We start from the raw sequence: 25,975 nt of genomic DNA, 5'->3' as shown, positions 1-25,975 counted from the left end.
ATCCCTCCCCATTCACCTACCTTACAGGGATACCCTCACCACCCTAACCTGTACGGAGCCACATCCTTCCTCACTGAACAAGTTCAATCTTTCTGCTCAGTTTGTCACTAAACAGAAAATACCCACCTCCCTCACCTAAGAGGAAGAGCCTTTAACAGGCATCCAATTTCTCCTATTTGCTCAGGCTCCCTTCAAACGGTTATCAACATCTTCTAACATTCTCACTGCAATCCATACATTAAATAAAGCAGGGCAGATTAGGGACAGAGCTCCATGTGCAACACGGCCTAATGCATCACAGAACAAGTTTTGAGTAAGAACTTAGCTTACCATATATAACCGATAATTCCAGTCCCAGGCTTCAGAGGTTTAGTTGAAGGGATGTGCTGATGTAACATTCACCATTAAACATGTCAATCTCACCCTAAAATTGCATTCAAACGATTGAATGTAAAATGAAACTTATCTTTGGGCGTTAACCTAATTTTTTCCCCAGTCATGCGCACATATGCAATATGGATAAGAAAGGAGGTCTATATGTAAACGCTGCCCTTAGTGGAAAAGACCTAGCATGGCCCTTACTCCACAGAAAACTATTTCTGAGCAGGTTACTGTACTGAGAGAGCTGCCATCTGTTACTTTATCATTAAGATAGAGGTTGATATGGGATACAAGAATGGTGATGTCATCATTGAAATAGTTGATACCACCAGATGAGGCCTTAAGTGAAAAACCACTTACCCGCTGTAATTGCATATCAATCCGCCACATCCGCAAAGTCTGGTCACGTGACCAGGTTATCAACTGATAGTCCTTCAATTCTACAAAAAAAACAGGAAACCAGATTTAGAACACAGCCAGACCTCCAGTTCCATCTAAAACATTCCATACGTCTGCAATCACTGTGAAAAGCACTATTAATGAAAAGAACCTATAGGCAAACTGCGAAGAGCACAAATTCTTAACACAAGCACAATTACATGGAACATGGGAAGGCAAGGACATTAAAGTTTAAATCTCAAAAACTCTACATTCAGGGTCATCACAACTGCACTTTAAGTTTGAAGCAAGTTCAGATTTGAAGATTGTATAATTAATGATTACTGTCAGAACACCTGTCCACTTCAATGGGCAGGTCTTAAAGCATTTGTTTCTGAGGCATTGAGTTACTGTGCAATTCTGCTTGCAAGGACATTGGGTTCTCCCCAGCAGTGCCCCTTTGAGGCTAAGTTTCATTGTACCCTTACACCCTCTAGTCCACTCCAATTATCACCCAGTAATAACCAAATTGAAGTCTTAGAATATAATAGTCAGTAAAAGGCAAATCGCCATCTTACATTTGAAAAAGGCTACAAGAGTTCTTAAGTATGGTTAATAGGGGTGCAGCAGGTTTACACACTTCAATGATTTACATTAAACTGACAACCTTACTCAGAGAAAACTGCAAGAATGGATGGTGAGGTAAAAGGAAAAGTTACGACTGGAACAATAAGAGATGATCTTCTGAGTTTAGGGTTAGGGCACAGAATTGAGGGAGCTCTGGCTTACTGCTGACCATGCTGTGCCTAAAATGAGTAAGTATTTAAAACTAAGAAGTAATACTTTAATACTAAGAAGTAATACTTTATTAAATTAGTAATTTAAAATGATTAGTTTAAAAAATCTAAAATAAACCAAGTGAATTAATGATATGAAACTTTAACTATTGCAATATATAAAATAATGTTAGATAGAGATGGCAGTCCAGAAGGTATGCTGAATCTGCAGCATGTGGGCGTTTGTGAAGTACAGCATGATCCCAGGCAATCACATCTGTAACAAAATGTCTGCAACTCGAGGAACTTCAGCTCAAAGTCGTTGAGCTGCGGTCCGAGATGCAGACATTGTGGTGCATCAGGGAGGGGGAGAGTTACCTGGAACCTTTGACCAGGAGGCAGTCACACCCCTTAGGTTAGGTAGTGCTTTTGTGGTCAAGAACAGAAAGACATGACTGCAACTCAGGCAAGTAAGGGGGCTGCAGATGCAGTAATGGAGGAGCCTCCAGCCTTTGCCATCGTCCAAAAGGTATGAGATACTTGCTACCAGTGTAGATGAGAACAAAGAATACAGAAAGAATGGGCAAATAGATCATGGCACCATGCTACAGGAGGCCACTCAAGCAGGGAGAGTGAAAAGGAATGTGGTTGTAGTAGGGGACAATAGAGTTAAAGGGACAGATACTGTTCTCTGCAGCTGCGTCTAGGAAACCCAAAGTCTGTGTTGCCTGTCTGGCACTCTGGTTAAAGACATATCCTCATGGTTGCAGAAGAACTTGGAAAAGGGGAAGGATCCCGTTGTTGTGATCCATGCAAGAACTAACGACATAGGTAGAACTAGCAATATGGGGCTACGCTGGACATGCCGGAAATGGCAGAGGATGATCCTTTGGATGTGGAGGCTGGTGGGGTGGAAAGTGAGGACAAGGGGAGCAGAGTACTGTTGGGGGTGGAATGGAGGTGGCAATCGCAACCATTGAGGGTTTAATTTGCTTTTGTGATAAATTGAGCAGTGCCGTCTTTATTACTGGCAGCTGCTTGAGACGTCGCAAACAGTGAAGTTTTAGTGGATGAAGCTGCATTTGTGCATGTGTTAGTACCCTGCGCCATGTAGTGGCTGCGTTGTCAGCAAACAAAGCCTTACACATTACCAGGTCTAAAATAGCCTGCTCCCGTTTTGGTTCCAGAATATATTGTTCTATTCCCTCAGTACAAAGGTTTTTTGTCTCATTGAGCACAGGGACTTGCCAAAAGAGTTTTCTTTTAATTTTTGACAAAGGGCAGCAAGAAAAACATTATTAAAGAAGATTTATAACGATAAGCAATTCACTGGCTGATGAAGTATGTTCATCTTTGAAAACCACAATGACAATAACTTGCATTTACCTGGCACCTTTTAGATATAAAAATGTCCCATGGCACTTCAGAGACGAAAGGCAAAAAATGGACATCAAGCCGAAGAGTGACTGGGAAGTAAGATCAAACGCTTCGTGGAAAAGTGGGTTTTTAAGGAAGGTCTTAAAAGAGGAGGGAGGTAGAGAGGTAGAGGAGTTTGCAAAGGAAATCCTAGAGTTCTAGATAGCCGATGACACAGCTCTAGAGGTGGGACAAGGAAGGTGGGGATGCATTGAAGTTCAGAGTCAAAAGAAAAGACAGCTCAAGAGGGCTAGAGGAAATTTCAGAGATAGTGAGGGTATTTAAGTAGAAGGATAAGAATTTTAGATTTAAAGTGTTCAGGGACCAGCAGGCAATGTGAGAACAGGAATAGGAGTGAGCACGACTTGTGGCAGGGTAAGATATTGGCAGCCGAGTTTCAGATGAGCTGATGGAAGATAAGAGGATAGCCAGAAGATCACTGTAGTCATCAAGCCTGGACATCACAATGGCACTGATGAGGATTTCAGGGGCAGATAAGCTCAAGTAGGAGCTGAGGAAGCAAAGTGACAAAAGGTGAAATTAGGCACTTGTTTTGATGGAGAGACTTATAGATCGACAGGATCCAGAGATTGCCAACAGTTTGGTTAGGGAGTGGGTTTGAGTCAGTGGTGAGAGTACCTTGTTTGCGGCAGGGATTTTGACTTCAGTCTTCCCAGTGTTTATCCTACAGCTCATCCAAGATTGGACACTGACAAAGCAGTCTGATAGCATAGGGGCTCTGTACAGGAGTTGAGAGAGATGGTGGACAAGAGATTGATGTCATCAGCACATATAATCATGCTGAGCCCCTGTCTGCAGATTATATTGCCAAGAGGCAGCATACAGAAGAGGAAGAAGTAACCAAGGATGCACCAATGGGGCTAACAATGCAGGAACAGGAAGAGGAGCTCTGGCTAGAAAGGAACAGACAAGAACAAAATTAAGTTGGGGCAATCCCACCGAGCTGGACATAAGAGGAGAGATGTTGGAAGAGGATAGTGAGGTTGACCATGTCAAAAGCTGCAGAGAGGAGGCATTATCCATAGTGGTCACAGACACAGAGAATATCTTACATAAGAAAAAGCCTGACTGGAGGAATTCAAACAGAGAGATGAGCATGAATCTGAGAGACAACAACACAATCAAGGGCCTGAGAGGAAACTGCTGGTAGTTTGGAAGGACAGAAATTAAACCCAATCTCATGACCAAGAGGATAAACTTTAATGGCGATAACACACCAGCCAGGTTCAACATTGCAAGGAAATACGCAACAGCGATAAAGTATGAGCCAGGTTAACAAATGGGGTAGTTAACCTGGCTCATATATGAAAATGCAGTAGCAACTGTAACTGTTGCTCATGTATCCCTTTCTTCTTTGAATGTCATGTTGATTTTTAAATTACCAAAATATTTAAGGAGCATATAATTTAGAAACTATTCATGCTGTGCAGACTTCTCCCACAGGATGGGGAAAAGAGGAGAAAAATGGGAAAACCGTTCGAAGATTAAACCTGGAATAGCAAAGACATCTCAAAGGTCACACATCAGACTGGATCTCACCTCAGGACTTAAGGCTGCGGGCCACTTGCTGGTGTTTTGGGGCTCTTACCTTCCCTCTGTTTTCGCCACTGAAATTCTAGCACCACATCATCATGTCCAACGAAGGTATGAACTGGGACATTCAGATCTAAAACATTCCAGAGAAGGAGGCTGTTCTCACCACGACGTAACTGCGGGACCATCACTGTCACCAAGCCATTGCTGAACGGCTGCCAAGGACAGAAAACAATTCTATTGTAAATTACAATAGCCAGGGAAACTGCAGTCAATTCTTAAAAGGAAGATGTCATGCCTAATTTTCTCTCACACAAATCACTCCAGCATCTACTTCAAGGTAGCAGGAGAAAACCAAAACCTCGGACCAAAGCTACACAGTGAATGAAGTCATTCAACTTATCAAGCTTACTTCTTCCAATGCACCCTGTTGGGATTTGAGTAGAATATCCCCAGGGAATTTACTATATTGCAGTGCAATGCGCTGCATCAACTTGGTAGGACATGGCAAGTTAAGCTTTCTGCTGTGCTATGAAAGGATGGAGTTAAGTGGAAGCTAGGTGCTTACCAGAGAAAAAGCAAAAGAAAATCAGGTTATCCTCTGCTGCTCTTGAATAGCACTGGGTACCCAAAACAGCTGGCATCACAGCAGGCAACTATTCCAATTTTTGTGCAATTGGGAAGAAAGGCAGGAAGGAAAAGGGATATGGACAAACAAAAAAAAAAGCATTAACCTTTCCAGTTAATTATCTTGTTCTTGGATCAATGCGAACAGGCAGCCCTATTTAGCTCCTCACTGTTCAAAATCTACAGCAAGTTCATCAATGTACTTAATACTCAACAAAATATATAATCAACACCAAAATGAAAAAGGGGAGAGAGGGAAACGTTAACCAGCTTTCACCCATCAACACCAAAAGGGAAAAATCCTTACTGTGTACCGGGCCTTCCATACTGGTACTTGACAGGAGAGGATGTTCAAATACTTCCGTGGCTGTCGGTAATCCCAGAACTAGAGAACAGGAAGAAAAATTATTTGCATTGGATAAATATATACTGCCCTCTTAACACACATGAAAGAAGAATCAAAGGCTTATGGGGCCCAGCACTTACTCTGACAGAGTTGTCCTGACTCGATGTAGCAAAGATATGCTCATTTTCCGGGTGCCAGTCCAGCCCATGGATTTTTGACAAGTGAGCAGCTATATATTCCACTGCTGTGTTAGGTTTCTAGGAAAAAAACAAGAGGTCTAGGTCTAGATCTTATTTTAAAACACTTGTACAGCCGAAACCCACACAAAGCCTTAACTACCCCTCCTTCCCATTTTCCCTCTCCATGTACCTACTCTGTTCTGGAGAAGCTTATGTGCCACACTTACGGTCTGTACACAGATAGATTATACTGATCCACTGATGTCACACCTGTCCAATCCATTACCTCATCCAGCACTGTTATTTTCTGGCTTCAATCTTTTACCAAGAACAACTGTGGATATGTCAACCCCAATAATTTCCCTTGCGACAATATAGCATCTTCCTTATTCCAGTCAGCCGTGGCTCAATTGGTAGTGTTCTCCCCTCTGAGACAGATTTTGCTGGTTCAAGTCCCATTCCCGAGACTTGAGTACAAAATCTAGGCTGACACTCCAGTCCAATACCAAGGGATGAACACTGTTGGAAGTGCCATCTTTCGGATGAGGCATTGAACCAAAGTCTTGCCTGCCCTCTCAAGTGGATTTGAAAGATCACATGGCACTATTTGAAGAAAAGCAGAGGAGCTTTGCACAATGCCCTGGTCAATATTTATCCTTCAATCAACATCACTAGATCATCTGGTAATTATCACATTGCTATTTGTGGGAGCTTGCTGTGGACAAATCTGCTGCCACATTTCCAACATTACAACAGTAACTGCACTTCTAGAAAGTACTTCATTGCCTGTAAAGCATTTTGGGATGTCCTAAGGTTGTGAAAGGCATTATGTAAATGGAAGTCTAATTTTCTTTAAATTGGCTTCATCCTTTCTGTCTCTTTGGATGAATTCAAGAGCCCTTACAGTCGTCATTCTTTTTGCCAACTAATATTTAGCGCTATCTATAGCACTACATCTCAAAAGTTGTCACGCTGAATTCAGCACTCAAGATCCAGTTTTCACACCTATACCTGTGCTATCGACCATACTTAAGCATTCTACAGATAACAGCTAGATTCTTTGGTTGCACGATAACACTGTCATGGTATTGAAAACTTATTGGGAAATTGCTATTCTTTGTTCAACATTTTTGTTGCTTCAGCCATCTGATGTTACTGAACTATCCATATAAAAAATTATATCTACGAACTCCATGTCGACATTGTTTACTTCAAAAGGTTAGTTTTTCCAGAGGTCCTCTTTCTTTGCAGTTACGTTTCCCCCAAAAGGCTGGAGAATCCCCCTTGATCTGAATTCTTTCGTATGAGGAAAAACTGCTCTACGCCTTACTATGTTTTTTCCTGCACTAAAGACCTGTGCCTACAATTTACTTATTAAAAAGAAACACAGTATCTTCAAGGAAAAACAAAACAATTTCCACCCAAAGTGTCCAGGTATTGCAAGACACAGAGATTAAAATTTCACTAGTTGGAGCTACGTCCGGAAACCCACTGACCTCAACAAGCCCAGTGCTGATATTCTCTAACAGCCATTAATTTATCTTGGGTCTTTGGCCTTCTTCCAGCTCACACACTCAGCAAAGGGAAGCTGGACGATTCTGGAGAATGCAACTTGGTCACACTTTACATCTGATGACTGCCTGAAGCATCTTTCAAATGAGAAATTCCTACTACCAGTTCTCTCAAAGCAAGAAGTTACTAAATTAGTCAGGAGCAATTAGTATTGTGCTCTGGGATTCTACCCATTGGGAACCAGATCAAACCGGGACAAATTTACTGCTCTTATGAACTGCATCGGTTATACAGAGAGTAATCAAAGAACGAATTCAGAGGAGTCCAAATGTTTCATTTTAATAAATCTGCAGGTGCACACAAGCACATTGCCTCCGAGTTCAGATGCACCAATGCAGGAGCTTTACTTCTGCAGCACTCACCCGCTTGTCCCAGATTCGGACATCTCCATCATGGCTCGTTGCTAAGCAGTACGAGTTCTTTTTGTTCCACTTCACCTGAGAGGCTCCAGCTACACAATGTGAAAAAGAAATAAAGAAACCTAAAGAGGCCAGTTATGCAATACAGGTAATGTACAACCACTTTCTTTTCACTTGCATTGTTTAACCCAGTTTGCCAAAACAACCTTCCTTAATCTCCTTGACACAATGCAGTAGTGATTGCACCAACAATGGAAAATACTTCTGGACAAGCCTCAGCAGAGCATACGAACATGCGAATCAGGAGCAGGAGTAGCCCACTCGGCTCCTCAAGCCTGCTCCACCATTCAATAGGTTCATGGCTGAACTGATTTCTCCACATTTCCACCTACCCCCGATAACCTTTCTGCCCCTTTAAATAATCTATCTATCTATTTCTGCCTTAAAAATATTCAAAGACTCTTCTTCCACCACCTTTTAAGGAAGAGAATTCCAAAGACTCACGACCCTCTGAGAAAAAATTTCTCCTCATCTCTGTCTTAAATGGGCGACCCCTTATTTTTAAACAGTGACCCCTAGTTCTAGATTCTCCCACAAGGGCAAACATCCTTTCCACATCCACCCTGTCAAGACCACTCAGGACCTTATATGTTTCAATCAAGTCGCCTTTTTCTCTTCTAAATTCCAGCGGATGCAAGCCTAGTCTGTCCAACCTTTCCTCATAAGACAACCCGCCCATTCCAGGTATTAGTCTAGTAAACCTTCTCTGTACTGCCTCCAACGCATTTACATCCTTCCTTAAATAAGGAGACCAGTACTGTACACAGTACTCCAGATGTAGTCTCACCAATGCCCCGTATAGCTGAAGCATAACCTCTCTACTTTTGTATTCAATTCCCCTTGCGATAAACAATTACATTCTATTGGCTTTCCTAATTACGTGCTGTAACTGCATACTGACCTTTTGCGATTCATGCACTAGGACATGCAAATTCCTCTGCATCTCAGAGCTCTACAATCTCTCACCATTTAGTTAATATGCTTCTTTTTTATTCTTCCTGCCGAAGTGGACAACTTCACACTTTCCCACATTATACTCCATTTGCCCACTCACTTAACCTATGTATATTCCTTTGTAACCTCCTTATGTCCAGTTCACAAGTTACTTTCCTACCTGTCTTTGTGTCATCAGTAAATTTAGCAACCATACTTTTGGTCCCTTCATTCAAGTAATTTATATAAATTTTTAAAAGTTGAGGCCCCAGCACAGATCCCTGTGACACACCACTCATTACATCTTGCCAACCAGAAAGTTACCCATTTATAACTATCTCTGTTTGCTGTTAGACAGCCAATCTTCTATCCATGCCAATATGTTACCCTCAACACCATGAGCTTTTATTTTCTGCAATAACCTTTGATGTGGCACCTTATCAAATGCCTTCTGGAAATCTAAGTGCAATACATCCACTGGTTCCCCTTAATCCACAGTACATGCAACTCCCTCAAAGAACTCCAATAAATTGGTTAAACATGATTTCCCTTTCACAAAACCATGTTGACTCTGCCTGATTACCTTGAATTTTTCTAAATGCCCTGCTATATCGTCTTTAATAACAGCTTCTAACATTTTCCCAAAGATAGATGTTCAGCTAACTGGCCTGTAGTTTCATGCTTTCTGTCTCCCCTCCCTTTTTGAATAAAGGAGTTACATTCGCTATTTTGCAATCTAACAGAACCTTCCCCGAATCTAGGGAATTTTGTAAAATTAAAACTAATGCATCAACTATCTCATCAACTATCTCACTAGCCACTTCTTTTAACACCCTAGGATGAAGTCCATCAGGGCCCAGGGACTTGTCAGCCTTCAGCTCCAACAATTTGTTCAGTTCCACTTCACCGGTGATTGTAATTTTCTTGAGTTCCTCCCTCCCTTCCATTTCCTGACTTACAGCTAATACTGGGATGTTACTTGTATCCTCAATAGTGAATACTGATGCAAAATACCTGTTCAATTCATCTGCCATCTCCTTATTATCTCCCCAGACTCACTTTTTATAGGACCAATGCTCACTTTGTTAACTCTTTTCTTTTTTAAATATCTATGGAAACTCCCACTATCTGTCTTTATATTTCTAGCTAGCTTTCTCTCGTACTCTAATTTTAACTTCCTTATCAATCTTTTAGTCATTCTTTGTTGTTTTTTATATTCTGCTCAATCTTCTGACCTGCCTCCCATCTTTGTGCAATTATATGCTTTTTCTTTAAGTTTGATACCATCTTTAGGTATGTTGCTAAAGGAGAACATATTTTAAGGCTTTCCACTGCTGTTATTACATTTATCTTATGTAGAGGTCAGCTACATTAATCATGTGGGGAAACCCAAGCAACATTACATACCCTCTGCTATATCATTCAACTTTCATACAATTCTCAGGTTAACCCCTGCAAACAGGGATTAGGGGCTGCCAAATATTTGGTTGGTTTGCATGGTTCATCCCAAGTGTTTGGTGGCCAAACCCATGAGCCTCACTCTTTATAAGTCATCAGTTTACATACACCAAGTTATGTGCTCTATAAGGGTTGTAATGCAATGAAGGCAAGATTGATCAAGCTGATTAGGTATAATAGCTGCAGGAACAGAGGGGCCTGGGGGTTTACATACAGAAATCTTTGAAAATAGATGACAAGTTGAAAAGGCTGCTAAAAAAAAAAGCTTATGGGGTTCTTGGCTTTATAAATAGAAGCACAGAGTACAAAAAGGAGGAAATTAATCACTGGTTAGGACTCTGCAGGAGTATTGCATCCAATCCTGGGCACCACACTTTAGGTAGGCCTTAGAGAGAGTACAGAGATTTTACTAGAATGGAACGAGGGATGAGGGACTTTAGTTAAGTGGATAGATTGGAGAAGCTGGCATTGTTCTTAGAGCAGAGAAAGGGAGATTTAATAGACACATTCAAAATCATGAAGGGTTTTGATAAAGTAAGGGGAAAGTGTTTTCACTAACAGAAGGATCAGTAATCCGAGGGCACATATTTAAGATAATTGGCAAAAAAGCCAGAAGAGAGGATTTTTTTTTTTACACTGCAAGTTATGATGATCTGAAATGCACTCCCTGAAAGGATGCTGGAAGCAGATTCAATCGTAACTTTCAAAAGGGAATTGGTAAATACTTAGGGAAAGGGAGAAAATTGCAGGGAAAGGCACAATAGGCCGAATGGGCTCCTCCTGTGCTGTAAGATTCTATGATTATATTAGTAGTCCTCTAACAGCCAAGAAGTCACTACAATAGTTAAGCACCATTAGTTTTGAAGAAAAGGCAGTTTTATGTTGTGGGATGTTGGGCACTAGGAATTGAGCCAGCACAAGTTCACTGCCTTTCTGGGCTGCAAACTTACTTTTTAGAAGAAGCTGCTCTTGCACATAAGCACACCATTTCATCCTTAGAAAGAATAAATGCTGAACTATCACATTCTGTGCATCAGCTTCAATCCAATTTTACATGCCAAGAAATGCTCTCGTTTTACCACTTGACCCATTCCCATAACTTTTCATCCTGTTCTGTATAATATGGTAAATCCAGTGTTTCTCCCATTTCCCCAGTAGCAGGCAACATAAGTTGTGTTTCAGTGGGAAGCCAACTTGTATGAGCAATTCACTAGACTTTAACTACAATATTGTTTTATGCAACAGATTTAAATTGGGCATATACAACAATCTGTAAATTATGCAAAATGGACATTTTCAGATAAAACATTGTCACACAAACATGGGTACACAAGTACTTAACACAGTTCTTCTCACTTTAGGACTCAGACTCATCCAGATCTACTTTCTCTGCGACAGCACTCAGTTTTACCCTCAGATCTCAGACTTTTCAAAGTCACCGGTCAAAGCTGCATAATAGTGCAGGGTATCATAAAAGGTCCTGCTCAGTCAAATTATAATCATAAGACCAATCAATGAGTGAATTAAAAAAGACTGCATGATAGACTTTGACTGGGATGTGCTCCATGGAGCATGCAAGGGGTTTCTTCAAACAAACTAGCTGCCATGTTAAAGAAAATGGAACTGTATCTAGTTTTTTTTTCACTTGTTCACTTGTTTCAACTGTTTTACACCACATCAGTGGTGACAGACTTCATGGAGCTGAATTACCAACAATGTGCTCATTCAAGTTTGAGTTTAAGAACTGTTAGAAATCAAAATAGTTAATTTGCTTTCAGAAAACAATTGAAATCATTGGTAAATGCTAAATAGTACACGGCTGTCTATCTGCCTATTTACCTTGCTTCCATGTAGATTTTAGTCTTGTAATAAATTTATTTGCTATTTTAGCCTGAACTAGATTGTCTGTATGCATTTTACTTCCCCAACAGATTAGTTTGCAAGCGTCCTGTACATTCTTCCAACATGTTGCCCAGTTGTTGTTAACCAGCAAGCATATTACTTCCAGTTTACTATGTACTTTAAATCTCAGTTTCAACTCATAAGGGATATCAGTCCACTTATAATTGAAATTCACCATGAAAGTGTGATTTGGATGGACCTCATCCGCTCCCCCCCCCCACCAATTGTAACAGAATCTCCCAACCTTTCAAGAAACATCAATGCTTGCCTTGCTAAGTGCAGCTACATACACTACTCACCCACAGCTGACAGAGACACTGATGGTTTCCGTGTGTCCCTAAAGAGAGACAAACACCTGGTTACAGGAACTCAATCCTTGACTGTAATAGTGACAGTTAACATTCAGACACATCAATTCAAAGATGACCTTTATAACCAGAGGCTATATGGTGTTCAAGCCTCCAGGAGGCCAGCAAATAAGAACCTCAAATTCTAATTTCACACTAACAATGATCTTATTAATTTGTTTTTGAATATACACAGAAACCCATCACAATGGTTAAAAGTCTTCAAATCAAATCATTGAGAAAATTACACCCACCTGAGAATTTGTTTGCCCAGTATGGAGTGTGTACTCTCTCCTTGTAGGGACACACACTATCTATCAGAGAGCTTGGTACAAGTCAGCAGAGCCAGGCTTAGGAACCCGAAGTGTGCACAGGGGTAATGCTGGAGTTTAACCGAATTAAACTGCACAGCTTCCCAACACTGATCCAACAAATAGTATGTTGCCTGCTGCTTGTCCAGCTAGGACTAATTTATCTACTGGGGTACTGGCTCCATTCATTTCTCACTAACAATGACCTTATGGATGGGCATCACACGAACACACTAAAGGCCTCACTCAACAGGAGCTGCAAAATTTAACAAAAATTGCATTACGAACCTATTTTCAACCCATTATCAGACTTCGTAAGTCTAATAAATGTATATTCTCAATGACTACTTCACAATATCAAAAATGTTTCTTCAGGTGAACAGCATGCCATGGAATAGGAACTTTCTGTCTTAAATAGGCCAATCCCAGTCACAAAGTCAAGGGCTGAAACTAAGTCAACAGCTGCATCTATAAATGGTCCAATTCTTCCAGTATTGTTCTGTTTGCAATAAGAACCTGCTTTCATATAGTACCTTATCACAGCAATATAAATATCTATGTTTCTGATATATATTGATACACAGTGAGTGATCTCATCACTATAATGGAATTTGAACTGAAAATGGTGCTGAAATGTAATGAGCTGATTTCACTGAAGGGGAACCTAACATCATCTTGCAACCCCCCAGCTAGCATAAAGGATGAGCAACATCCACGACTGAAACATGGAATATTTGCAGGCTTTGGGAAAGATCAGGGATGTGAGTTTAATTGGATAGCTCCTTCAAAAGAGCCAGCACAGGTCCATTGGGCAAATGGCCTCCTTCTGTGCTGTATGATTCTATGATAAGAATTCAATCCCATTCCCCCAATGAGAAAGATTTCAACCGCTTCACACCACCAATAAACAGGATTATGGTAGCTACACCAGCCCCTGTGCAACACCACTCCCCAACATTTGCCCCACCACAGGAGTTCAGATAATCAGTCAGAAACATACTTAAATACTTTACATACAATGAATTACTTGGAATTGCAATCATTATTGTTGTATGCATGAACTAGTACCTCCAGCAACTTATTCAGCAGAACAGCTTTCCCTAGTTTACATGCTCATAATTCAGGAGAATAAAGAAAAATAAGTGCCCTCTTTCCGACACCAGCAATTGGTTGTAAGTTCCCCCAACAAAGCCCTGGACTTACTTAATGTCCCAAATGTAGATATAAGTGTCAACAGAGCTCGTCACAAGCAGCTCAGGTTCAAACCACGACCACTCCAAATCACTACAAACAAGGGCAAAGAAAACAAATTTAAGAAAAAAAGTCAACGCTACCTTGTTGCATTTGTGTGCATATTTATTGATCAAGCAGAGAGAACATCAATGAAAGAAAGAAGGAGGAGCTCCTACATGCTTGCAATCAGGTACCTCAGGATAGGCACAACAGAATTCAAACCAAACAAATCTCAACCAAGTATCACTTTCCGTATCAGGGAAATCATTTCCTTTCACCATTCTCTGTTTCATATATTTGTTGACTACGTACACCTCATTCTAGGAGAATAACCCTTTCTCCATGACTGTCTGAATACACACACAGACACAGGTTACAACAACAACTAATATTTAAATGGCACCGTTAACATAATAAAACACCCCAATGTGCTTCACAGAGGCATTATGAAACAAATTGGACACTGGTGCCACTTAAGATGATATCAGGGCAGATGGCCAAAAGCTTGGTCAAATAGATAGGTATTAAGGAGTGTTTTAAAGGAGGAAAGAGTGAGAGAGAGAAAGAGGCAGAGAGGTTTAGGGAGGGAATTCAAGAGCTTAGAGTCTAGGGAGCTGAAGGCACAGCCACCAATGGTGGAGATTTTTTTTTTTAAATCGGGGATGCTCAGAAGGCTAGAAATGGAGGAGCGCAAGTATCTTGGAAGGTTGTACGGCTACAGGAGATTACAGAGATAGGGAGGGGCCAGGCCATGGAGGGTTTTGTAAACAAGGATGAGAATTTAAAATCAAGACCTTGTTAAACCGGGAGCCAGGGTAGGCCGTCAGCACAGGGGTGATGGGTGAATGGCATTTGGTCCGAGTTAGTACAGGGGCAGCAGAGCCTTGGCCTCAAGTTTACAGAGGGTAGAATGTGGGAGGGTGGTCAGAAGTGTGTTACAATAGTCAAGTCTGTAGGTAACAAAGGCATGGATGAAGGCTTCAGTAGCAGAAGAGCTGAGGCAAGAAAGGAGACAAACAATGTTACGGAGGTGTAAATAGGCAGTCTTAGTAACAGGGCGGCTATGTAGGTGAAAGCTCATCTCGGGTCAAACAACTGCTTCAGCCTCAGACAGTTGCCAGAGAGAGGGATGGAATCAGTGGCAAGGGAGTGGAGTTTGTGGCGGGGACCAAAGACCATAGCTTCAGTCTTCCCAATATTTAATTGGAGAAAATTTCTGATCATCCAGTACTGGATATCAGATAAGTAGTTGACAAATTAGAGACAATGGAGGGTTCGAGAGAGGTCATGGTGAGGTAGTGCTTGATGTTGTCAATGTATATGTGGAAACTGATGTCGTGTTTTCGGATGATTTCGCCGAGGGGCAGCATGTAGATGAGAAATACGAGGGGTCCAAAGATAGATCACTGGGGGACAGCAGAAGGTAACTGTGCGGGAATGGGAAGAGAAGCCATTGATGCCAATTCTCTGATTAGATAGTTAAAAATGGAACCAAGCAAGTGCAGTCCCACCCAGCTGGATGAAGGTGGAGGGACATTTGAGGAGAATGGTACGATCAACTGTGTCAAAGGTTGCACACAGATCAACAAGGATGAGGAGAGGTAGTTTACCTTTGTCACAGTCGCATTTGTGACTTTGATAAGAGCCATTCCGGTACTGTGGCGAGGGCGGAAACCTGATCGGAGGTGTCCAAACATGGAGTTTCAGAAAGCCGGGCATGAATTTGGGAAGGAACAACACATCCAAGGACTTAGAGAAGGAGAAGGTTGGAGATGGGGCAGTATTTTGCAAGGATGGAGGAGTCAAGGGTTGTTTTTTTTTTGAGAAGAGGGGTGATGATGGCAGATTTGAAGGAGTGAGGACTGCTAACAACATCAGCTAACGTGGGATCCAGGAAGGGAAGTTGGGTGGTCAGTAGTTTAGTGGGAATAGGCCCAAGAGAGCAGTAGGTAGGTCTCATGGACAAGATAAGCTAGGAGAGGGCATAGAGTGGGATAGGAGAAGGAAAATGGAGAAGAAAACAAGTTCAGGGCTAGGGTAGGGAAGGGCATTAGAGAAAGTTCGGCCCAGTGTGCTAGCGGAAAGGAGGGAAGTGACAACAGCCAGTGGATCAGGTGGTGTCAACCTTGGCGACAAAGGAATCTATGAGCTTCTCTCACTCGTCGTTGAAAGTGAGGATGGACGAGACGAGGGAGAGGGGTTTAAGAAGAGCTTGCAGTAAGGAAAAGAAGCCGAGGGTTACCTTCCAGGATGCAATCAAACAATCAAGACCCTCATCCCATCCCTAGCTTTGTTCACCTTCCGACACAAATGTAAATACAGTCAGGGACAGTGGCTTCAGGCTCCAAGAGCAGTCTGCAAGTCCCATTTCCTTGCCAGAGGCTACTCAAGATCACAGACCTTTAGTACAGAAAATAGGATCCAATATGAAGAGTCACTGGAGCCAACCAAGCCAAAAAACCCTCTCTCTCCAATTGAGAAATATCAATAAGACTGTTTCAGTTACTCAAAAGACAATTTAAATTGAAGAGAATAAAACAATTGCTTCAATTCAAACTTCATAATTACTTAATTACTTTAACACCACCTGTAATACTTTAAGAACAGCCACTGTAATATAACTACAATAATAATGCAGCAATGTAATTCCAAACAAAATACCTTATAACACGAGTATGACCCTGCAGTGAAGTGTGAATCTCGCCATTCCCATCGTGCCATTTGTATAGGTCCACTCGCTGGTTACACTGAAACACACATCCAGATATTACCTCATATCAACCACAAAGCAGAAACTGCATCACTACACTGTCTCAGCCAGCTGAGTCAAGATTAGAATTCCATTCCTAACTGGAGACCAGCGGACAATAGCCATACAATATTATTTAAGAATTCTAATTAATTTTCTTTTTATTTCTTTTTGCTTATAAAGGTACAGGAAACTCACTTTTATTGAACAGGCTTAAAAGATTTTCTGAAAGTCCTTCCAAATTCTGAAGAAAAATATGGAGCAAATAAACATTCTCCAAATTAGGGAATTAAGCACCTTATACATACAAAGTATATTGTTAACAGCAGTTTACACCCACTTTACGCAAAAGCATCGACAGCACTGAAAGAACATATTCAGAGCTCTACTTCTCATGCATTTACATCATAGCCCTTGCTGCTCAATTGATAGTCAAGACCACATTAAATACTGATAAGCCCAGACCATAACATTTGTGCATGGACAAAGAATGAATTATAGCTGTCATGACATAAAAAGGGTGAAATGTAAACCCCCCGAGGACAGGTGGGAGAGGGGTAGGTTTAAATTCTTAAAAATGGGAAACCCAAACTCAACACACCACAAAAGTGCCCACTTCCAGTTTAACCAGGGCAGGTTAGGGGTCCTACAATCACAGAAATTTACAGCACAATAGGAGACCATTCAGCTCATCATGTTCGCGCCAGCTGACAAGTAGCCATCCAGCCTAAGCCCACTTTCCAGCTTTTGGTCCACAGCCCTGTAGGCTACAGCATTTCAAGTGCATATCCAAGTACCTTTTAAATGTTATGAGGTTTCTGCCTTTTTCAGGCAGCGAGTTCCAGATCCCCACCACCGTGAGAGAAAAATTTCCCCTCGAATCCCCTGTAAACTCCTACCTCTTGCCCTAAATCTATATCCGCTGGTTATGGATCCCTCAACCAAGGGGAATATGGCCTTCCCATCAACTCGATCTAGACCCTTGTAATTTTATACACTTTAATTAAGTCTCCCCCAGCCTCCTCTGTTCCAAAGAAAACAATCTGAGCCATGGGGAAAATGCTAGAATCCATTAAGGAAGTAGTAGCAGGACATTTAGAAAATAATCATAAAATCTTGTTGACTCTGCCTGATTGTATGAAAGGGAAATCATGTTTGACAAATTTATTAGAGTTTTTTGAGGATGTAACAAGCAGGGTGCATAAAGGGGAAATCAGCAGATGTAGTGTATTTGGATTTCCAAAAGGCATTCAATAAGGTGCCATATAAAAGGTTATTAGACAAGAGCTCATGTGTTGGGGCTAATAGTAGTATGAATAGAGGACTGGCTAATTAACAGGAAACAGAGTCAGGATAAATGGGGCATTTTTAGGTTGGCAAACTGTAACAAATGGAGTGCTACATGGACCAGTGCTGGGACCTCAACTACTTACAATCTATAAGAGCAATTTGGATGAAGGGACCTAGTGTACTGTAGCCAAATTTGCTGACGATACCAAGATAGATAGGAAAACAAGTTGTCAGCAGGACACAAAGAGTCTGCCAAGGGATATAGATGGGTTAAGTGATTGGGCAAACATTTGGCAGATGGAGTATAATGTGGCAAAATGTGAGGTTGTCCACTTTGATGGGAAGAATAGAAAAGCAGAATATTATTTAAATGGAGAGAGACTGCAGAATACTGTGGTGCAGAGGGATCAGGGTATCCTTGTACGTGAATCACAAAAATTTAGCATGTAGGTACTGCAAGTAATTTGGAAGGCAAATGGAATGTTGGCCTTTATTGCAAAGGAGATGGGGTATAAAAGTAGGGAAGTCTTGTGAAAAGTGTACAGGGTATTGGTGAGACCCACCTAGAGTACTGTGTATAGATTTGCTTTCCTTACTTAAGGAGGGATATACTTTAATTGGAAGCAATTCAGAGAAGATTCACGAGGCTGATTCCTGGGATGAAAGGGTTGTCTTATGAGGAAAGGTTGATGAAATTGGGCCTATACTCATTGGAGTTTAGAATAATGAAAGGTGATCTTATTGAAACATATAAGGTTCTGAGGGGGCTTGAAAGGGTTAATGCTGAGAGGATGTTTACCCTTGTGGGGGAATCTAAAACAGTTTAAAAATAAGGGGTCTCCCATTTAAGATAGAGAAAAGGAAGAATTTCTTCTATTAGAGGGTCATTAATCTTTGGAATTCTCTTCCCCAGAGAGCAGTGGAGGCTAGGTCATTGAATACATTCAAGGTTGAGTTGGACAGATTTTTTGATCTACAAGGGAGTCAAGGGTTATGGGGAACCAGCAGGAAAATGGAGTTAATGCCATTATCACCTCAGCCATGATCTGAGGGGCCACATGACCTACTCCTACTCCTATTTATGATCTTATGATCTATCCAATCTTTCCTCAAAACTGAAATTCTCTAGTCCAGGCAACATACTTGTAAATCTCCTGCTACTCTCTCTAGTACAATCACATCTTTCCTGTCGTGTAGTGACCAGAACTGCATGCAGTACTCCAGCTGTGGCCTAACTAGTGTTCTATACAGTTCCAGATAACCTCCCTGCTCTCATATTCTACGCCTCAGCTAATAAAGGCAAGTATCCCTTATGCCTTCTTGACCACCTTTATCTATCCAGCCACCTTCAAGGTCTCTCTGCACTTCTCAGAATCCTACCATTTATGGTGTATTCCCATGCCTGGTAAGCCTTCCCCAAATGCATTACCTTACACTTCTTCCAAATGATCTCCATTTGCAACTGTTCCACCCTATCTTCCTGCAGTCTACAGCTTTCTTCTTATCAACCACGTTGCCAATTTTTTTATTGCCTGCAAACTTCTTAATCATATCCCCTACATTCAAGTCCAAATCATTGATATATACCACTAAAGCAAGGGACCTCATACTGAGCACTGTGGAACCCCACTGGAAACAGCCTTCCAGTCACAACGACTATTACCCTTTGCTTCCTGCCTCTGAGCCAACTTTGGATCCAAATTGCCACTACGCCTTGGATTCCACAGGCTTTTACCTTCATGACCAGTCTGCCATGTGGGAACTTATTAAAAGCCTTGTTAAAGTCCATATAGACTATATCAAATGCATTACTCTCATTAACCCTCCTTGTTACTTCAACAAAAAATTCAATCATGTCTGTCAGACATGACCTTCCCTGAACAAATCAGTGCTGATGGTCTTTGATTAATTAGTGCCTTTCTAAATGAAGATTTATCCTGTCCCTCAGAATTTTTTCCAATAATTTTCCCATCACCGCGGCTGACTGGCCTGGTAATTACTTAGTCTATCCCTTTCTCCCTTTTTAAACAACGGTACAAAGTTAGCTGTCCTCCGGTCCTCTGGCACCACACTTGTAGCCAGAAAGAATTGGAAAATGATGGTCAGAGCCTCCACTATTTCTTCTCTTCCTTCCCTTAATAGTCCATGATACATTTCGCTTGGGCCTAGGGATTTATCCACTTTCAAAGATTTTAAACCACTTACTACTTCCGCTCACACGATGTTAATTTCATCTAATATTTCACACACCTTCTACCTGATTGCAATGTCTGCATCATCCCTCTTTTTCGTGAAAAAAGACGCACACTATTTATCAAGAATCATACCAACGTCCTCGAGTCAGGCGAGTAACCAGCTCTCAAGTATGCGAGTCAGGAATTATAATATTTAAATGAGGAAGCATGCCTCAGTATTTAGCAGCCATGTGGATTTAATGGCTACGGGTTAAGTTTCCAAGGGCTCAGGAAACAGAGCAGCTGAAGGAAGGTGACAAGTGGTATTAGTGTCTCCAGCACAGCTGGAAGGGGCTCATCTCAGTGACCAGACCGGACCTGTCCACGAGTGATCTGATTGCTTGGAAATTTGGGCTTGGAGGAGCAGGCATGCTTGCCCCAGTCCCCCAAGCTAACCTACTGTGATCAATCCATCACAGAACTTCAGCATCCCTCCATCCCGATCCATAATCTCTCCCTACATTCATCCTCTCACCCCGCAGTTTACCCCTTCCTCACCCATAATTTTTCCTCCCTTCACTCACAAATTCTCTCCCTCACCCCATGATTTATCCCTTCCCCTTCTCAGGGCTCCAGCTACAGCCTTCCACCGCAGGCCTACCTGCCTCACAGTTGAACAGCCCCTCAAAGTGACCAGCTGCCAGGAAAGGACAAAAAAACTAAATAAATTAGTTCCTGCTGTTACATTCAGCAGGGCATCTGTGCTTCCTGGCCACTGTAAGTCACCCCAACCCTTCCCTCCCTGCAAATATCAGGGCCAAAGTGTTTAACTTGAGATACTGACATTTAATCTGAAAATACTACTTGTTTGCTTGTTTTACTTACAAATGCTAGGGGGTACATTTATACCAAAAGGAGTTACATTATAAATCTGATCCCAGAATGGGGCAGTACAACTGGCAGATTGGTATAAGTACAGCACTCTCAAGTAGCTCAAATGAATGAGGCAAGATCAGAGTTGTGTTTGGACTATTGTCCAACACATTTCAACAATACCTCATGCTGCAGGAATAATTCCACACCCCAACATTAAGGGCAAAAGACAAGTCCTGAAGTGAAAACATCAGTATACTGCATAATCACCTAAGGACAGTTTTGTCTCTTTACCTGGACTTCCATCACCTCTGGATTACCACTGCTTGTCAACCCATCAAAAAAATTATCTTTTCTTTTTAAATATATTTTATTCCCTGTTACTGAGATTTACAGACAGTAGGCACTAGATTAATACCAATCTGACCAATAATAACTGTAATAAATTGTGTTATTTTACAGACTAGTCCAATGCCTGAACTCTCAAATACCAAAACTGATGAAGGGTCACTCCCTAAACATAGAATCACAGTAACATATAGCACAGAAGGCAGATATTCAGTCCATTCTGTCTGTGCTAGCTCTTTGAAAAAAGCTGTAATGCTTAGGCCCATCTTCCCCTTATCCCCACCCACAAAGTTCCTCATCTTAAATTATCTGTGCAAATCCCTTTAAAAATTATTTATGGAATCAATTTCCATTACCTTTACAGGTACAACATTCCAGCTCCAAACAACTGTGAAAAAATTTTGCCTCATCTCCTCTCTTGATCTTTTGCCAATGACTTCTGGTTATTGACCCACTCGCCAGAAGGAATAGTTTTTCATAAAGCAACTCATCTTGAAAACCTCTACTAGGTTACCTCTTAACCTTACCTTTTCCAAGGAGAACAGTCCTAATTTTTCTAACCTTTCCTCATTCCTGGTAAACCTCCTCTGTACTCCAAGGCTTTTACATATTTTCTGAACTGTGGAGCCCAAAATTGTCCACAATACTCCAGCTGAAGCCTAAAGAGTGATTTCTAAAGCTCTGGCATGATCTATTTACTTTTATATTCTATGCCTCTATTTATAAACCCAGGTAACTCATATGCTTTTTAACCATCTTAACAAGAGTGTTGCCAGGGCTCGAAAGTTGCAGCTATGAAGAAAGACTGGATAGACTAAGGTTGTTTTCCTTAGAACAGAGGAGGCTGAGGGGTGACTTAACAGAGGTGTACAAAATTATGAGGGGGCAAGATAGAGTAGACAGGAAGGACCTGTTTCCCCAAGCGTAGAGATCAATTACCAGGGGGCACAAATTGAAGGTGATTGCCAGAAGGATTAGAGGGGAAAATGAGGAAAAACTTTTTTATCCAGAAGGTGGTGGGTGTCTGGAATTCACTGCCAGGAATGGTGGTGGAGGCAGAAACCCTCAATTCTTTTAAAAGACACGCACCTGAATTGCTGTAACCGGCAAGGCTATGGACCAGGTGCTGGAAAGTGGGATTAGATTGGACGGCTAGTTTTTTCGGCCGGCACGGACACGACAGGCTGAATGGCCTCCTTCTGTGCCGTAATTTTTTTATGGTTCTGTCACTTGTTCTGTCACCTTTCATGATTTGTCTATGGCGTCACCAAGGTCTCTCTGCTCATAAACATTTTTCAAAATCATGCCATTTATAGTATACTGTCTTCCCATATTAGTCCTCAAGTGAAACACTTCATACTTCTCTACACTGAACTCCATCTGCATCCTGTCTGTCATCCTGAAGTCTATCCTCAGCACTATATACTACATTGCCAAACAGTCTTTCTCAGAATCTGATCAACCCGCTTCACATTTCCAACATTATGTATTTGAGACTTCCAACATGTATAGTTTTTTTTAATCTCAGTAATAAAGATGAAGGCAGTTTGTAATACCTTTATCTTTACTCTCACATGCCAGGATTCCCAATGAGTTAAACCAAATTTAATACTTACTGAGGCTGCAAAATAGTGGGAGGAGGTCTCATGTGGGTTCCACTGCACCGCCCCAATGTCCCATTTGCTTTGCCTTGCAATCTTTCTCGGTACTTCTGAAGGAGCATCCAAATTTATAACATACAAGAAACGACGCCTGTAAGAAATAAATATTGGTAGTGACAAGGACAGGGGTTCCTGAGTGACAGTGTGAGGGAGCTGGATTATCAGAAAAAGACAGCTTTCTCCACCACACACACACACACCCCTACACCCACACACACACCCATAATGAAAAACTGTTCCCAAGGTACTTTAATGAGCACAACTGCATGCAGGCAGAGTGACTGAAAATACAGAAAACACTCTATTTGGAAACTAGTTTGAAAATGTTTAAAATTTCCGGCACCAACGGCCACCTCCTGTATTCACTGCAGATTTTAGGGGCGCGGTCTTGTCCTCCTCATTTCCCACACATTGCTGTGTTGTCCTGTGCTGAAGTGCCTGACATACGTAGAGCAGTTCCCAACAAGAGTCAGAAAATGAATAGGAGTGTTACTCACCTCCTCATGATTGCTTCAGAGTGGCAATAGCAACAAGGACTGCTGTGAGTCGCCCACCTGAGCACAACTGGATGAAATAAGTCTGGGGCAACTCTTATTCAGCACAGAACCAGGGCACACAGCTGCTCAAAATTCAGTACAGCTTGGCACTCAATTTTTGATCATAATCAGACAGGGCATAAGGTTGGCTGAGGCACGTAGTAGAGAAATCAAATAGGATTGATTGAACACCGGGGTACTTTCAGTATATAAGTGCCATTCCCAACCTTAGAACACTAAAAATAAATCAGTAAAAATCTACATCAACTCCCACATGTACAGACAGTGAGGGACTGTAATAAATCTTGCCTCATACAACACAATGACACTGATTATGTGTACACTCGATAATAAAATGAGGAAATGGGCTGGATACCACACCAGAGGGACCCAAGCTGGGAAATAACTCCTCCACAGTCGTCTCTATCTGGCAGTTTTCATGAATAAATAAAGCAGCTAGAAGACTGCAAAACATCAGTGATGGTACTGACTGTATCCTGAAATAAGACACTCAATTATCAATATCCTTTTCAGTCAGATGTAAACAATCCCTCGCTGGGTCAAAATCCTGGAACTCCCTACCTGACAGCACTGTTGGTATACCTACACCACACGGACTGCAGCGGTTCAAAAAGGCAGCTTACCACCACCTTCTCAAGGGTAATTAGAGCTGGGCAGTGACACCCACATCCCATGAAAGAGTGAAAAAAAAGGCTTTGTGCTTCATAAAGCTACTGAATTATACAGCATATATTACCCAAAGCAAAAATTAAGAAATGCATTAAACATAAAACTTTTGTTTCAATGTTCGGAGGATAGGCACAGCCGAACTAGAGCCTCCATCCCCATTTCCTAATTTATACAAGATTGAAGGTTTGGATCAACTATAAAAATAAATTGTGACAGGAACATCAGCAGGCCTATAATCAACAGGATGATGCAGGGTCATGTGCTTCTGTACACTTCCCATCATAGAAAATAGGCTGGTAGATAACAAGGCTAAGGATATGTTTATGGCTGGAAAACAACACCTGGTTTACTCAATTACGACCCATCCCTGGAAGTCTGCTTACCCAGAGAGCACTGCAAGCTGGCCATGGCAATTCACAGACATCGCAGTTGCCTAATATCAAAAATAAATCACAAATTAACATTTTAAACAGATGTGCATCAAAAAACCTCACTGCACTACACAAATACAGAAGCAATTGATTAACTTGTTGTTGAAGTTGTTTCATCTTTGTGGACTGTAACTTTGCACAATTCCAAAAGGAGCTCAACAGCTGATCCAGCAAATGAGCAGCACAAATACCACCACACAGAAGGCTGCAAACACCCAAATATCTAGCTTTAGCAACTTTAAAATGATGCATGTGGTTCTGCAATAAATCTGCTGCTAACTATCATTCTGATTAATATGAAGGACTTATGCAATGGTTACAAATAATGGTGCACTATATTTGAAGAAGGGACTGAAGGAGATATGGCCCCAGTTCACACCTTTGTTGTTATGGATTAACGTCCCCTCTATTGTCAGGTCCACATCCAAGAATTGTCCTCTTGCCCCAACTCTTTAAACGTGGTTGTGACTCTCATTTGCAACCTTAACATCTGCAACATCCTGACAAACATATCTGATAGACTGGACTTATGGCAGGTGGTAAGAGAACCAACAAGAGGGAAAAACCTAGTTGGCTTCACCCTCACCAAGCTAACAGCTGCAGATGCACCTGTCCATGACAGTATTGTTAGGAGTGACCACTGCACAGCCCTTGTGGAGACCAATTCTCGCCTTCACACTGAGGACATCCGCCACTGTGTTGTGTGGCACTACCACCTTGAAAGGTGGGATAGATTCAGAACAGATCTAGCAGCTGGACATCCATGAGGCACTGAGGGCCATCAGCAGCAGCAGAATTGTATTCAACCACAATTTGTAAACTCATGGTCTGGCATATCCCTCACTCTACCATTACCATCAAGCCAGGAGACCAATCCAGGTTCAACAAGGAGTGCAGGAGAGCATGCCATGAGCAGCACTCGGCATACCTAAAAATGAGGTGGCAACCTGGTGAAGCTTCAACACAGGACGACTTGCATACAAAGCACCATACGATAGCCAGAGCAAAGTAATCCCATAACCAATGGATCAGATCAAAATTCTGCCACAACCAGCAGCGAATGGTGGTGGACAGTTAAACAACTAACTGCAGGAGGCGGCTCCACAAACATCCCCATCCTCAATAATGGGGGAGTCCAGCACATCAGTGCAAAAGTCAAGGCTGAAACATTTGCAACCATCTTCAGCCAGTTGAAGCATGCAAGATTCTGAGGGGACTTGACAAGGTAGATGTTGAAAGGATGTTTCCCCTTGTGGGAGAGATGAGAACTAGGGGACACAGTTGAAAAATAAGAGTTTTTTTTTAAATTCATTCATGGGATGTGGACGTCGCTGGCTAGGCCAGCATTTATTACCCATCCCTAATTACCCTTGAGAAGGTGGTGGTGAGCT

At 41.7% G+C, this 25,975-nt stretch overlaps 1 protein-coding gene across 4 annotated transcripts in view; it reads right to left on the bottom strand.

The window, feature by feature from the left end:
- wdr59 (WD repeat domain 59) overlaps window positions 1–25,975 on the bottom strand; it is a 115,369-nt gene that overhangs the window by 62,286 nt on the left and 27,108 nt on the right. For all 4 annotated transcript variants that reach the window (XM_068049673.1, XM_068049674.1, XM_068049675.1 and 1 more), the window contains exons 2-11: window positions 24,537–24,586; window positions 22,883–23,018; window positions 16,494–16,579; window positions 13,803–13,883; window positions 12,241–12,278; window positions 7,592–7,680; window positions 5,619–5,735; window positions 5,440–5,517; window positions 4,561–4,720; window positions 742–821 (exon numbers count right to left, since the gene is read on the bottom strand). In XM_068049673.1, coding sequence (XP_067905774.1) covers window positions 742–821; window positions 4,561–4,720; window positions 5,440–5,517; window positions 5,619–5,735; window positions 7,592–7,680; window positions 12,241–12,278; window positions 13,803–13,883; window positions 16,494–16,579; window positions 22,883–23,018; window positions 24,537–24,586 — 915 coding nt within the window. The remainder of the gene's footprint in view (window positions 1–741; window positions 822–4,560; window positions 4,721–5,439; window positions 5,518–5,618; window positions 5,736–7,591; window positions 7,681–12,240; window positions 12,279–13,802; window positions 13,884–16,493; window positions 16,580–22,882; window positions 23,019–24,536; window positions 24,587–25,975) is intronic.

The sequence above is a fragment of the Heterodontus francisci genome, chromosome 17 (genome assembly GCF_036365525.1).
Source record: "Heterodontus francisci isolate sHetFra1 chromosome 17, sHetFra1.hap1, whole genome shotgun sequence".
Classification (NCBI taxonomy): domain Eukaryota; kingdom Metazoa; phylum Chordata; class Chondrichthyes; order Heterodontiformes; family Heterodontidae; genus Heterodontus; species Heterodontus francisci.
This window is presented reverse-complemented; position numbering and strand designations above follow the sequence as displayed.